This window comes from Podarcis muralis, chromosome 1 (genome assembly GCF_964188315.1).
Source record: "Podarcis muralis chromosome 1, rPodMur119.hap1.1, whole genome shotgun sequence".
In the NCBI taxonomy this organism is placed as follows: Eukaryota; Metazoa; Chordata; class Lepidosauria; order Squamata; family Lacertidae; genus Podarcis; species Podarcis muralis.
In genome coordinates, this window is record NC_135655.1 from 92,806,176 (window position 1) to 92,820,759 (window position 14,584).

The window sequence follows — 14,584 nt, forward strand, 5'->3', positions numbered from 1 at the left end:
TTTAAATGAACAAATTTCACTACTATGTTTTATTCTGCACTTATTAAAATTTTCCATGTAAACAATTTCTACATTGGTCAAAGTTCCTCTTTAGTGTTCTAATATATAAATTCTTTTTACAAAAAAGACATCATATTCTCATCTGGTCCTTCAATAAATTTCATATACAGCAGCTAGAAAATAAGAACAGCACAAACTGAATATACCATGAAGTATATATTAAAGTATATATTAAAGTAGTCAATTACCACAGCAATTGAAAATCCCTGATCTTTGTATCTGCAATAGTCAGAATAATGGAAAGCTATTACAAAGGTGCTGTGATTTCTTCATCATCTACAACAAGCATATGAATAATTCCTTCTCTTCTTTTCCCACTGCTGACAGCTTTAATGCAACAGTTATGCTTTCCAATACTGAAATGTGTTTCTGTCCCATCATCTACAAATTCTCCCTGGTACAAAAAAGGAAAAATAAATGTTGAACAGGTGATCAAATGTATTCAAATACTCTAATTGTTCATTAACCACCAAAAGATTGTTCTAAAAGCAAGGGTGGCTAACCTGTAACCCTCCAGATGTTACTGAATTACAATTCCCATACAGCTCCCTGATCATTGCCCAGGTGAGCTGAGGTTGATGGGAATCAACCTCAGCTTCATCAGGAGGGCCACAGGTTCTGATACACAGGCAAACGCATTCAAAGTCATCACAATGCACTTCATAGAGCAGCACCGAGCTTAGATTGTCATGAAATTGGTTAGATTTTAAAGGTTTCATTGCTGACCAACGCTCTGTTCCCAAGTTTTATAAATTCCAAAGTGAATGAACTGTTTAATTGTTCCATTTCCTATGGAGGAAATTTATCGCACACTGGTGGCCTAATGTGTAGTCTATGTCACAAAGACAAGATAATAAATTTTTCCTATGTTTGAATAACACTTAAAAACACTTAAATACCATTCTATAAGTGAGTAGCTTTTAAAATCGTTCCCTCATTTAAAAGTCTTTCAGTCAACCCTGGGAAGATGATGGACTATCCTTCCTTAGAGGTTTTTAAACAGAGGCTGGATGGCCATTTGTTCTGGATGTTTTAGCTGAGATTTCTGCACAGGAGGGGGTTGGAGTAGCTGAGCCTGAGGTCCCTTCCAACTCTACAATTCTATGAAAGAAGGAACTGGTCAAGTGTACATTTCCTTGCTTTTAAGGGTATTTAAACCAAGTTCAAATTCTTCACTTATGGAGGGGGTGCAGAAAACATTGAATATGCATCTCTTAATTGTAACTTTAGTCCATTTTAATTTAAAAGTTTTCATTTTGGAATATCTATGGTTACATACCGCCGTTTCCACTTTTTTACCATTGCACCAGACATCCATTGTGTCTTTTTCTGTTAAAAATAAATAAAAGGACTGTCACTTAATCATAACATTTTCTTTTCTTAAAAACTATTTACTATAACGTATGCATGTCAGATATGTCCAGACCAAGGCTTCCCATTTTGTATCTTATATTTAATTTTGATTTAAGGTTTGTCCACAATTTCAGCCATTTATTTAGCTACAAATTCATTTCTTCTCCATTCAAATTAGACCACAGTAATCCACACCTGCATGTATTTGAATCTGTATATGAGGAGCAACTTTGGTCTTTCCCTTTCATCCCAGTAGGCATTCTCTTTAGTGTTTTTGTTCCAGCCTTCCAGCTTGTTGATTCTATTATGCTGCATATATCTTTTTTTTTTTAAATCACCACCCAGGAAGTGTCCAAAAGCACAAAGACAGGCAATTTTAAATTCTCAACACACTCTTTCTTGCTGTTCCATGCCTGTGTCTTGTGAAAATCCAAACTTATCCATTGAACTGAACCGCAGTTAAGCAAAATCTCCCTTCAGATTTTCTGTGCATAGCCGATTCAATGGGTAACATCAGATTTTTGCAAGGCACAACTGTGGGACAATGATAAAAACTCTCAGTTGCAGGGGAACCAATTAGTACACAATATGATCAAAGTACAGGTGAAGCAAAAGTGTGGATGAGCTCTATATCGAGTGTAGTTTTGCACCTGAGCTAGAGTGATGAAGACAATGCTTTGTACAGCCACAGTCAAAGCCAGTAAGTTTATGATAACATGAGGTTTTTCCTCCTAATGGACACATTGGAGCCTAACAAGGGGTGTGTTAATCTACCTATGGGGTTGCCACCAACTAATCTCACCTCAGTGTGTTTTGTAAAGAGAAAAGATGGGATGTAATGTTCAGGGTTCTCATAGTGCTTGTACGGGGCAGGGAAATACAGGTGTGAGGATGTCATTTTTTTCTTCTACCAGAGCATGGGTTAGTAGCATTCCCAGATCTCTGTAAATGCTAGCTATGCCCTTAAACAAGTTAGATGGTGCAGGGCATACTTTAAAGAGAGCTAAGAATATTGAGACAAGCATTGGGGCTTGTGTGCTCTCCCTTTCTTTTCCTGATGTTGCATGGCAGGAAGAATTTTTTTTTTTTTAAATATATGTTTACTGGCTTTTGAGAAATAAAGAAGTAAAAAGTCAAGAAGATTTCCAAATCAATCAAAAGGGGGCGGGGAGTAACTGTAACCATAACTGTGATTGAGGATATAATCTTCTTCATCTTCAGAAATAAATATGGAACAATGGGTCAGAGTTTAAATCAGTTGGTTGGGGAAGGAGAGAACTTTGAAAGTACAGTGGTACCTCGGGTTACATACGCTTCAGGTTACAGACTCCACTAACCCAGAAATAGTGCTTCAGGTTAAGAACTTTGCTTCAGGATGGGAACAGAAATTGTGCTCCGGCGGCGCGGCAGCAGCAGGAGGCCCCATTAACTACAGTGGTACCTCGCAAGACGAATGTCTCGCAAGACAAAAAACTCGCTAGACGAAAGGGTTTTTTGTTTTTTGAGCTGCTTCGCAAGACGATTTCCCCTATGGGCTTGCTTTGCAAGACGGAAACGTCTTGCAAGTTTGTTTCCTTTTTCTTAACACCGTTAATACAGTTGCGACTTGACTTCGAGGAGCAACTCATAGAACGCGGTGTGGTAGCCTTTTTTGAGGTTTTAAAAGACTTTGGTGATTTTTGAAGCTTTTCCAAAACTTTCCCGACACTGTGCTTCGCAAGACGAAAAAAATCGCAAGACGACAAAACTCGCGGAACGAATTAATTTCGTCTTGCAAGGCACCACTGTAAAGTGGTGCTTCAGGTTAAGAACAGTTTCAGGTTAAGTACAGACCTCCGGAACGAATTAAGTACTTAACCCAAGGTACCACTGTAATCCAGTTTAGCCACTAATAAACAAGCCAATGGTAAAATGATCACTAACTCAGATTACTAAAACATACTGAAGTGTTCATATGTTTTTTCCCATATCAAAAAGGCCCTTCACTAATTCCCAGGAGGTTCTAATGATACTCAGAGCTCTCCAGGATCAGTCTCCGATGAGGTATTTGTTTTATAGTTTGTTTCAAATAAAGGAGTCACAACAAAAATCAGTGCTCTTCGAACGGCACCACAGCATGACTAAACAAAATATATGGGGATATATGGGACCATACAAAAGGCAAACATGGAACTATGTAAGAATAACCTACCTAATACAACCCTGTAATCTGTACAATCCAAGTGTAGCATCCAAGTACTTGTTGTTTTTGACCTGTTCTCCATGTATTTTGTGAGGCTCTTGCCATTAATTTCCAAGGTATATTCATACGCAAAGCCACTGACAGCATCAATGTTAATAGTAGCCTTTGTTTTAGATGTTCCGACAGTAAATGTCTCTTTCCCCACTAATTTGAACATCCATTCTTTTCTCATTATTTCCTGAAAAGAGAAAAAATAGCACTGATGTCAACATATATATTTGCTTCAGTACTGAAGAAAGGAAACATCACATAGCTTTCTGTTTGTTTACATCATAAAAAGAAAGCTTGATCTCAAGTACACATTTCAGTTTAATAAAAGTGTTACATTACAAGGGAAGGTAATACAAAAGACTGTATTGAGCAACTGGATGGGGTATTTTGACACACACCAGGAAGTACAGTTTTGCTTTGTCCCCCCGCCCCACCTTGATTTTAATGTACAGTGGTACCTCAGGTTACATACGCTTCAGGTTACATATGCTTCAGGTTACACACTCTGCTAACCCAGAAATTGTGCTTCAGGTTAAGAACTTTGCTTCAGGATAAGAACAGAAATCGTGTTCCAGCGGCGCGGAGGCAGCAGGAGGCCCCATTAGCTAAAGTGGTGTTTCAGGTTAAGAACAGTTTCAGGTTAAGAACAGACCTCCGGAACGAATTAAGTACTTAACCCGAGGCACCACTGTATCTAAGTGGGCATTTTTGTTTGCTTGTAAGCTGCTTTGGGTTGTCTTAGGCAAGATAAAAGCAACTAACAAATTTAATAAATAATAGTCATTATTATCATCAACGCTAAAGGGACCTAATGCCAAAGCTAATTCACAGATGGCATCTAGCCCTTGTACACCTATATCACATTAATAGGGGCATGTTGTCCTACTTTTAGACAGAATGTCACTTAACACATTTATGGTGGGAATTCTCATGGGAAAAGAAGTGTTGGCAGGCAGTCTCTGGTATAAACGCAACAGGACAGGAGGCCAATATGGATTCAAGATTGGCCTTGCTGTCATTTATGGGGTAGAGAAAATTACTGGTATAATAGTTCATCTCCTAATAGCGGCTTACAAAAAAAACTGCTCATTACTGGAAAAGTAAGGAGGATTTTGTGCTGGGGAGATGGTTTGATAAGTATTTGGCAGTTTGCAACGGCAGAAAAATTCACAGCAGAGGCAGATAGGGAAGGAAACTTTCCATGAGGACTGTCTCACCTATTGCTTAGAAATCATTTTTGAAAGATTATTTAACCTGCGTTTGGATCTATACAGATTACAGAAAACATGTATATATGCAAGCAAAATGATATTGCAAAACCAGATAAAGCAAAGTACATACATTGTACCACAGATTACTGCCCATCTCTTTTATTTTTTGGGTGTTGCTATTAAAATTTAAAAGGGAAAATGACTGCACTTTCAGACAAGTATGCATGGACTTTCACATACCAAGAGAACTATGGTGATAAGGCCTTAATGCCTTTTTCCTAATGGTAGAAGTTTCACCATGATATTGTTTGGATTGTCAGCAAAGCCTAAGCTTTCTTTCTCATATCATATGGAAAACCACATCCTGGCAGAACAGATAGGCATGTGTCAGAGAACAGCTCTATTGCTGGAGCTCTGCATATACTTATTACTAGGGATATCACAGGAATAGGGGCATCCAGAAAGTCAAAGTCTCCTGCTCAGTTTCTGTGAGAAGAATCAAAGTAGGAAGCACAGCCCATGTTGAGTGGACTTCTTGTCCTGGTTCTATATGTGAACATATTCATTCACCAGCAGCCTACCCCAGAGCAAAGATTTACTTAGGGGCCAGGCAAGATGGTAGCAGTAGTGCAGCAACTCCTTGGACTCGACAGACTTCCTTGCCTCTTCCCTCTTTCCCCCTTGCTTGATTTTCTTCCCCAAATAAAAAAGAGACATAACCAGCATTTATGTTGCAATGCCTCCTTCTACTTCATATAATAAAAACTGAATGGAACTGCAACCCCCATAATTTTTGGCCACGGCTGGGGATTATATGCGTTGTAGTTCAATTTCCAGGATCTCTAACAGAAGGAAACATCACAGTACACTTCCATTTGTTCTGGTAAAAAAGCAAATGCAGAAGGAGGAAGAGCCCAGGAGTGTGAGGGGATGTCCTTTCCAAGGAGCTAATGCACTATTGCTATCACTGCTAATATTTTAAGAAAAGTAGAATATCTTCTGCAGAAAAACCAAGTGTTTTTCCACTACATGTTTTAGATTTTAGACCGAGACTTTAAATCCACAGTACAGATCAGTGACATAAATTTAACAAATCTAACAAACTTCACAGAAAATAACCTCTTAAGGACTATTATTTGGTAAACCAGGTTAACTAGGTTTTACTGACATAAAAAATCTCACTGTTTGTTTTCATACTGTGTGCTTTTCATGTAAGAATCCTACCTTTCCATCCACATACACAACACGTTTTCCTGAGGTGGTCCCATGTTCAAATTCAATTTTGTGGATGCCATCACTTAAACCTACTTCCCAGATAGCCACTAGGTCCGTCATTCTGTCCAGGTAGCTGCAAGAATATATGTTTAAATACAACTGATTAATAAGTAGTCCACAATTCAGAGACCCCCTTTAGGTATGTACAAAAATCTGCACATGTATACGTATTCCATACCCCAAGCAGATCTTTATTCTGAAGTCTGCTTCTGAACAGCATCCAAATATTGTCCTCAGGTTTTGTGAGACCTCTTTGGAAAGAGGGATATTAAAGGCTACATTCCACTTGCCCTTGAAAACCTATCAAATGGTGCCTTAATCCTGTAGTGTTGTTTTTATTTAGGTAGTCTTTACCTCCTCACCCAAATTCTAAGCTACGAGGAACACAGCAATAATCAAATTATATTAGAAATAGAACAATACTCAGATCACAAGGCAGCCTGAACTAGAATTTTTTTGGTAGGCATTTATTTTGAAAAATACAAATAGGATGGAATCTAATTTGGACCCTTGGACTCTAGAAATGCTTTTGATCTAACACAGACATACACTAATAGAGGACATAGGGAGGCAATTTTGTTGATCAGCCTCCTGAAAACCAGCTCCTTAGAGCTGGATAACTCTCCAAAACAGTGTGCAAGGTGGCATAGTGGTTTGCAGGGGGAAATCAGCAAACATTGTCTCCCCTCTTCCACTAGTAGACATCTCTACTGCATTAAAAGTCGAAGGGTATTGCACCCAAAACTATTTAAATAATGCTTTCCTTTATCAAATAGATCCCCTTAAATAAATAAATTTTTTGAACAGGCTCCAATTGTTATCTGTGTCACTGTAATCAAGTTTAGTAGTAAACCCAGAAATAGTGCTTTTTCATATTTTTAAAAATTATTTCATTTTATATGCATTATAAATATAACAGACAAAAATTTAAAGATGAAAAACAAAACAATAAAATAGGCATGTAGAATGAGTAAGTTGCACTTGAGTTAAAATAGCTAAGTCCAAGTAAAGACTGTCAACTTTATTAAATCATCAAGTATAATTCTAGATGAAATAGTTATTTTTATAGTTTTCTTGGCCAGTATTTGCAACCTAAAATATAAAGAATGAAAACATAGCTCAAGGTTAAAATTCTGTTTGCATCTCAAATTAACTCATCTTATATGCATATTACAGTAAGCCTACTATTTAAACTATATTGATAGCACAAATCCTATCACTATTAACATCTGGGAAGGCTTTCCCAGACCTCTTACAGCACGGACTACTTTTTACCTTACATCATCTTCATAGTCAGTACTCTCATCACGGGATGCCATAGCAATCAAAACAGGCTTTAATCCATTTAGCAGCAAGAAAAGAAAAAGCAGAACACTAGCAGCAGCAAAGAGATGTTGAAAACTATAACTCCAGGTTTATTAGGAAGAAATCCTTTCCCAGTTTTCATCTTGTTTAAACACCATGGTTAGGATTCTTATAGGATTAAACACTGTTAAATATAATGTAATAAATCTGTCCATTATGGCAGTGCACAAAGTAGTGGCAAATATAAATCACTTAGATTTACAGGCTTATAAAGTACAGTACTAGATTGTTTTACTAGGGCTGTGTATGCAACACTTCTTTCTAGAATAACTGAAGCTTTTTCTATATAGTCTGCACACAATCTAGATCTATTGGATATAGTTTTGCTCCTGAAAAGTGCTAATTGAGAAACAGAATTCATTCCAAAAATAATAAAAGATCATTGTAGATTGTTTCCGCAGTATCCTGCAGTGTGCCCAATGAAAACAGATGTACATGGTCCATACAATGGGAGGTGTACCCACACACGCCCAATACAGTGGTACCTCGGATTACATACGCTTCGGGTTACATACGCTTCAGGTTACAGACTCTGCTAACTTAGAAATATTACCTCGGGTTAAGAACTTTGCTTCAGGATGAAAACAGAAATCATGCAGCGGCGAAGCAGCGGCAGCAGGAGGCCCCATTAGCTAAAGTTGTGCTTCAGGTTAAGAACAGTTTCAGGTTAAGAACAGACCTCCGGAACGAATTAAGTTCTTAACCCGAGGTACCACTGTAATCTTGTGAACAGGCATATACTGTACAAAGATCACTATCAACATTTCATTCATCATTCACCCGAGACTTGTTCAGGGAAGAAAAAGTGAATAACCTAATCAAGGGAAGAATCTTCTAATGCATAACAATAACCACACCCATTCTTGTGGATCCCAAGATCTAGAATTGATCTATATTGAAAGTAACATGTTGAGGACCAGCATGAACAATTCAAGATTGAGAAAAGCCACATTTTTGTCCTACAAATGGATTAGTATGTACACAGCTCAAGTTTTTATTTGCTAGTTATTCATAATGTTTCAAGTTACATCAGCTTTGCAACTATGTTATTGGCCCTCAATGACTTTTACAAACAAACTGTCTAGACTGTCTAGACAATTGTATTTTAACAATTTGGAGCAAAGAGATGGCCTGAAAGGACAGTTTTTCCAGAAGGTATCTACTCAACGTAACTACAAAGTGATTGCTATAAACAAAACTGAGTTACATCATGGCTCTGGATTGGGTTGACAGCTCTCCCAAGTGTTGAACATGTAGTGATAAGTGATGCTTTATATTGAGACTTAAAGGTAAAGGGACCCCTGACCATTAGGTCCAGTCGTGGCCAACTCTGGGGTTGTGGCGCTCATCTCGCTTTATTGGCCGAGGGAGCCAGTGTACAGCTTCCGGGTCATGTGGCCAGCATGACTAAGTCGCTTCTGGTGAACCAGAGCAGCGCACGGAAACACCGTTTACCTTCTCGCCGGAGCGGTACCTATTTATCTACTTGCACTTTGATGTGCTTTCGAACTGCTAGGTTGGCAGGAGCAGGGACTGAGCAACAGGAGCTCACCCCGTCACGGGGATTCGAACTGCCGACCTTCTGATTGGCAAGTCCTAGGCTCTGTGGTTTAACCCACAGCGCCACCCGCGTCCCATATTGAGACTTATGCTGAACATAAATAACCCAGTATGGCCTATTGGACTAACACCAGGACTTCTTTAGCCCTGGTATCAGGAGATGCCAGGAACCGAACTGGGACTTTTTGCAAACCCACTTTAAAACATGGCTTTGGGGTGGGGACTGTGGCAATCTCAATTAGCTTTAAAGACAGGTTGCTTATTTGGAACATTATTTGAGAAGTCATCTATGCACTAACACATATGGGATATCCACCTGCACAGAACAGCAAGCAATTAAGAAACTCTTACCTGGAACCTGCCAGACAACAATGGAGATATCAATAAAGCTAGGCAGGCAAGCAAGTGAAAACCTAGCAGCTACAGACTGATAAGAGTGCTGGAAAAATAGACCAGTGATGTCATAATGTCACCTGTGTGTGACTAGACACTGAAATCTAAGAATTAAAGAGAAATTCCCATTAAGCAAACTCCCTGTCAATCAAAACCACTGATACTGCTGCCTCATATTATTTTATCCTAACTGCGTTTCTCCATCTTTTGTTCCTGGAGAATAAAAAAGCAACTGGAGGATAAAAAAGCAACTATCCAGTATTAAACTGTGTGAAATCAAGACTGAAGAGGAGGCCCTGAAGAAAATCAGAGATAAAAGGCCTATATTTTTAAAGAGCTATAATAAAATAGGAATAGAAGGAGATAGGAGACAGAAGCAGTTATAGGGAAAAGAGAATGTAAAAAGAGGTAGGAGGAATGAATGAGAAGAGGGTACAAGTGAAGGAGATGGGTACAAGAAACAACTGGAGATGAGGAAAATACTTTTGAGAAGCATGAGTGGGGAAAGAGGAAGGATATATATATATATATATATATATATGCTTTCGTAGATTTTCACGGGTACAGGAATGCAGGTTTTGGTGTCCTCGGGTGTCTTCCCGTGTAAAAGTTGGGGTGTCTAGGCGACGTTTCGACGAGGTCTCACTCGTCATCTTCAGGCTGGTGCTTTCGGCTTCTTGTTACTGGAACAGAGCAGGATCTCAGTGTTTGAGTTCCTATAAATACTGTTGAGGGGTGTGGTGTATAGCCTCCAATGTTCTGGGCAGAGAGGAAGTTCCCAGGCTAGTGTGCCTTTTCTTCTTTTGTTCCTTAATTGCTTGAGGGATATCTTGAGTGATTTCTTGAATATATATATATTCCTCTTCAGACCCTTAGGATCAGCAAATTCTGCCTAAAATGTAGAGACTGTGTCCCAATATCTCCAGGGTCAATGTCTCTACTTACTGTGAGAAAAGCTGAACTATGAAACTCCCTGCTGCAATGATATTGATTAGACATCAATAGAAAATGTCAGTAATTGCCAGCTTATTGTGCCAATCTCTATCTCCATCCACTACAATTTTGTTTAATACAGTAGTTCTATTCTACACCACCACTGTTTGACTAGAGGACTTTTAATATTTTCAGCCCTCTCAAGGAACCTCTGGATTATAAGAAGTGTGGGAGAGCTGCTCACCAAGATAGCCCAGGCTTGAAGTACTTTTAAAAAGAAAGCCGCAGCCCTTAAATTAGGCCTGGAAGCTCACAGGCAGCCCATGTGATTTGCCCAGAACCAACTGGATGTGGTCCCACCTGCCAGCAATTCACACTGAGAAAGGCTGCAACAATCTGTACTTGCTGCCATTTCTGAGCAGTCTTCAAGGAATGAGAGCACCAGGGACAAGAATATGCCAAAGAGAGTTGGGGTGAGAACACACAGACCTGTTTTACACCATTATTTACATCTGAGGAACGCTGGGAGGTGCATAGAGAGAAGAAATGCCATAGTGCATATGCCACAGCATATCCAGACTCCTTCATCTGCCCCAACTGCAGCAAAGTATCGGTCTCTACAGCCACAGTAACTCTCCAAGGGTTTGACTTCACCCCCAAAGGCACATTCTTCCATTATCTCCAGAGGCAGACAGATGTCGCCAACAACAACATTCAAGGAGAAGGTGAGAAAACCCTGTCCATGCCACAAATTCAAATACCAAAAGCATGTGAAGAATATGTCTCAATCTACATTTATAGCATTCTAGATTCTTCAATGGAAGGGTCATTTGGTGGCTCAGGCCAAGTAAGATTGGATGTACAGTATATCTAAGTGTGCATTACCTTTGCAAGAGGATGCTTCTTTATTCCTGGATTAATCTGAAATAACTAGGAGAGGTGGGTACACAATCATTCATCCTTCCACTCACAGAGTAGAAGGGGGAAAAAGTTGTTCCTAGCCTAGAGAAGGGTTGTTACAGTGGGTTAAGAGAGCCATGAATAATGTTCATGTCTTTGAACTTGCTTTCTAAGGGCGATGCGGTTTGTCTCTAGGGCATATGTGTACAAAGAGGAACAGAAATGGTCATGTAATCCGGATTAACTCCCTGGTGCCTTTTTAAATTAGCAAATGGATGAACCACAGCCCCCTCCCCTCTTTATAGTCGAAGCGAGAACTCCAGCCACAGGTAGTCGATGTGAGTAAGCAAGGGGCGGCGGTTGTTAATCCGGAGTAATAAAGGCAGAACCAAACAAACCGTCTGCTGCTTTCAAGGATTTTACAGGGATTTATCTAGGCCGGGGCAGTTGAAAGATACACACAGTAAAGGAGTGGAGGTGGTGGGTAGATGGGCTGGGATTGAGGGGGAGAGGAAGAGACGGGCCAACCGTCGGGTCGGCTGGTGACAGGGCCTCCCCCTTCCTTCCACCCCACGGAGTCCTCCCGAAGGCGAGGCCTTTTTCCTGGGGACAGTGGCGAGGACCTGTATCTATGGGCGACGGGCCCGTAGCGCTACAAACAACTCCAACCCAGGCGAAGGAGGAGGAGAAGGAGATAAAATGGCGGGGCGGGGCACGACGAGTTACGGCGACTCTGCCCTCCTCCCTCCTTCTCCCTCAGATACCTGCGCGGCTCTCCCAGACCGTTACTCCGCTCGCAGCGGACTCTCCCTCCCAAAATGGCGGCCGAGCCTGGAGGAGGAGGAGAAGAGGGAACGGGAGAGGCCGCCCAGCGCCTCTTCCTTTCTCCACCCGGCGGCTCACCTGCTTTGCTCCGTCCCGCCTGTCCGTCAGCGGGCTGCTTCTTTCATCTCTCACACACACACACACCCCGCCCGCCCTGCCTCCGTGGAGCAGCTTCCCTTCTCCCGAGGGAGGCCTCCCTCTTCAGCGCCACCTCTGGAGGCGCCTCGGCTGCTCGCTCTCCAGTTCCTCCTCTTTTCCTCAGGCACCCCAAAGCAACGCGGGCTGACTGTTCCCCGCTGCGCCACGCTTAAATTTCTTAAAGGATGCTGCTTCCTCGTTCTTCCTTCAGCGCCCCTTCACCTTTTCTGCTATCATTACTTTTCCTTACTCTTTTCCCATGAAGCAGCTGCAAGGCGGATACGGCTTGTTCCTAAATCAGGATTTATAGTCCCTCTGGAGAAGGAAAAAACAGTACAGTAACAACCCAGTTCGGATTTATTTCAGAGGAACAGGCGTAGGAGGCTTTTCTTCCGTGCTGCCTGAGTTTTGCAGTACTTTTCTTTCTCTCGGATTGCTGGAAAGAGATCGTGTCGAATAGTCTAGAAATGTAATGTAATTCTTTCTAGGCAAGCAAGAGTATGTTATCCTTCTATGTTTGCTTATAGCAAAGAAATACAGGATGGCGGCTGCTATTGTCTATTCTCATCTGGGAGAGTTTGCTAGCCATAGGTGTGGAAAATTCAAAGAGTCTTAAAAACCCAATCCTGTGTACATTTTACTCAGAAGTAAATAAACCCCACTGCTTCCAATGGGATTTAATTCCCAGATAAGTGTTCATAATGACGACAATCTTACGGTTCAGATTAATGTGGGAGCCTTTAAGGAGCAGCAAAATCGAAACGATGCTGATCGGTGTCTTTTTCCCTGTTAATCACCGAGCGCACCCATCGACGGAGCCCCAATAACACTGGAAGGGAACTAGCTTCCCGGGGGCTCATGACAGAATTCCCCACAGGTGCCCTTTTGTCCTCCACAATCTCCTTTGGTACTCGTATGAGAGGGGAAATGCAACAGGTGAAGCTTTCACAGCATCGTGGAGTTGGAGGGAACCTCGATGGCCTCGATCTTACTTGCAGCCCTTTTGTCTGATCTGGTGCAAGAGCACCCACGACAGATGGGTGCCCTGAAGACATAGGATAGCGAGGGAAAGCTTCACCTGTTGAATAAGATTCACGGGGTGGGGGGCAACTGCTAATGGCGCAGCAGCGCCACCAGCAAAATGGGCCATATTGCTGTCAGAGAGAGAGAGAGAGTCTAGAAAACGTGAAGAATTTGTTTCCAGTATAAAGCGCAGCATCTTTTTCCTGCGGCCGCCAAGTAAAGAGGAGCGAGCGAGCCAAGCTCAGAGTAAAGCCTGCGTGGGATTGAGGAGCGCGATGACAGCTCCTCTTTAGAAATGGTTCCCTCCCAGTCCCTAGATGGAGCCGAAAGGCGCCCATATTTGGAAGGGGAGGAGACTGAAGCCCAACCCTGGGGGCGGCCTTGCTGCGAGGATTTCCTCCAACCCGCTGCAAAGCCCGCCTATAACGGCTGGGAGAGGCGCAGCCCCGGGCTGCTGCAGAAAAGAAGAGGCTGGAGCTTGTTAAATCGTCCGCGCCAGGTAATGGGCTTTTGAGTTCTCGATGTGAGCAAGTGAAAGTGAGGACACGTGTCAAAGGAAGGCGCAAGGGCCCAAAGGGAACTAAAGGTGTTGGTGGAGGGAGAAGGAGGCGGCGGCGGCGGGTGGGGAGCCTGTGGGGAGATGTTATTGCTTTTACATGTGCTGGTGCTTTTCATATTTAGGCCTCTTTGCACAGACAGCGTTTACTAGAAGTATAGTAAGGGCTTTAATTTATATTCTGGTTTGCCACATGAGCTGCAACCTCAGGAGATAAAAACATATAAAACAAACACGCCTCTGCAGCATAAACAAACTTGCTCATCGATTCTCAGCTTCTGCCCCAAGAATATTCAAATCCGCTTAAACTCTAGCGTGTGCCGGTAAAAGGCAACACTTTGTTATCTGCAGCAGGTTTTTTTTAGTAACTTGAAACCTTGCATGTGCTTTCGCTAGCAGAAATGCTCTTCAGGCCAGGGAATACATATAACCATCAGCTCCTTATAGTTGGCATGACTGTTACTCTATATAAATATTTGTTTTAGTGTTTTAAAATTGTAAACCACCTTGGCAGAAAGATAGTATATAAAGCCATCCAATAAGAAAACCAGGCAAAACCCACCCACTCTACAAAGCCAACCTCCACAAAAAGGCAACCCCCCCCCCAAACAGGCAAAGGCACTTTACTATCCCCAGAAGCACTCTTCACAAACCCAGACAGACAAAAGCAACTCATCTGCCCCAAAAATCCACACACACAAAAGGCAAAGTTACCCAAAAGCCCACAGATGACAAGCAAACTCACACATACCCCCAAAC

The 14,584-nt window shown here is 41.7% G+C and overlaps 2 protein-coding genes across 11 annotated transcripts in view; one reads left to right on the forward strand and one right to left on the reverse strand.

Moving 5' to 3' along the window:
• Positions 1 to 12,551, reverse strand: FAIM (Fas apoptotic inhibitory molecule). Of its 5 annotated transcripts, XM_028744053.2 has the most exons (6): positions 12,048 to 12,157; positions 11,269 to 11,313; positions 6,082 to 6,205; positions 3,605 to 3,833; positions 1,340 to 1,389; positions 1 to 454 (listed from the first exon to the last, which is right to left on the reverse strand). In XM_028744053.2, the coding sequence occupies exons 3-6, from the start codon at positions 6,190 to 6,192 to the stop codon at positions 308 to 310; spliced, it is 537 nt and encodes a 178-aa protein (XP_028599886.1). In that variant the 5' UTR covers positions 6,193 to 6,205; positions 11,269 to 11,313; positions 12,048 to 12,157; the 3' UTR covers positions 1 to 307. The 5 variants fall into 5 exon arrangements, with proteins under 5 accessions (XP_028599886.1, XP_028599878.1, XP_028599894.1 ...); XM_028744045.2 differs by lacking the exons at positions 11,269 to 11,313; positions 12,048 to 12,157 and adding an exon at positions 12,187 to 12,551; XM_028744061.2 differs by lacking the exon at positions 11,269 to 11,313 and having other exon boundaries at positions 12,048 to 12,181.
• Positions 10,775 to 14,584, forward strand: part of CEP70 (centrosomal protein 70) — a 21,697-nt gene continuing 17,887 nt past the window's right edge. For 2 of the 6 annotated variants that reach the window (XM_077935234.1, XM_077935202.1), the window contains exon 1: positions 10,775 to 11,108. The gene's annotated coding sequence lies outside the window, so the exon portion shown is untranslated. Of the gene's footprint in view, positions 11,109 to 13,559; positions 13,769 to 14,584 lie in introns of those variants that run through there. The other 4 variants (XM_077935222.1, XM_028744021.2, XM_077935236.1 and 1 more) reach the window with 2 other exon arrangements.

Excerpts from the sequence above, each read along its gene's own strand:
- FAIM (XM_077935250.1), bottom strand. The coding sequence starts at position 7,451 with ATGGCATCCCGTGATGAGAGTACTGACTATGAAGATGATGTAAG. Across the intron at positions 6,206-7,407 it reads GACTATGAAGATGATGTAAG|CTACCTGGACAGAATGACGG; the intron begins GTAAAAAGTAGT and ends ATATTCTTGCAG. Across the intron at positions 1,390-3,604 it reads AGATTACAGGGTTGTATTAG|AAAAAGACACAATGGATGTC; the intron begins GTAGGTTATTCT and ends TATTTTTAACAG.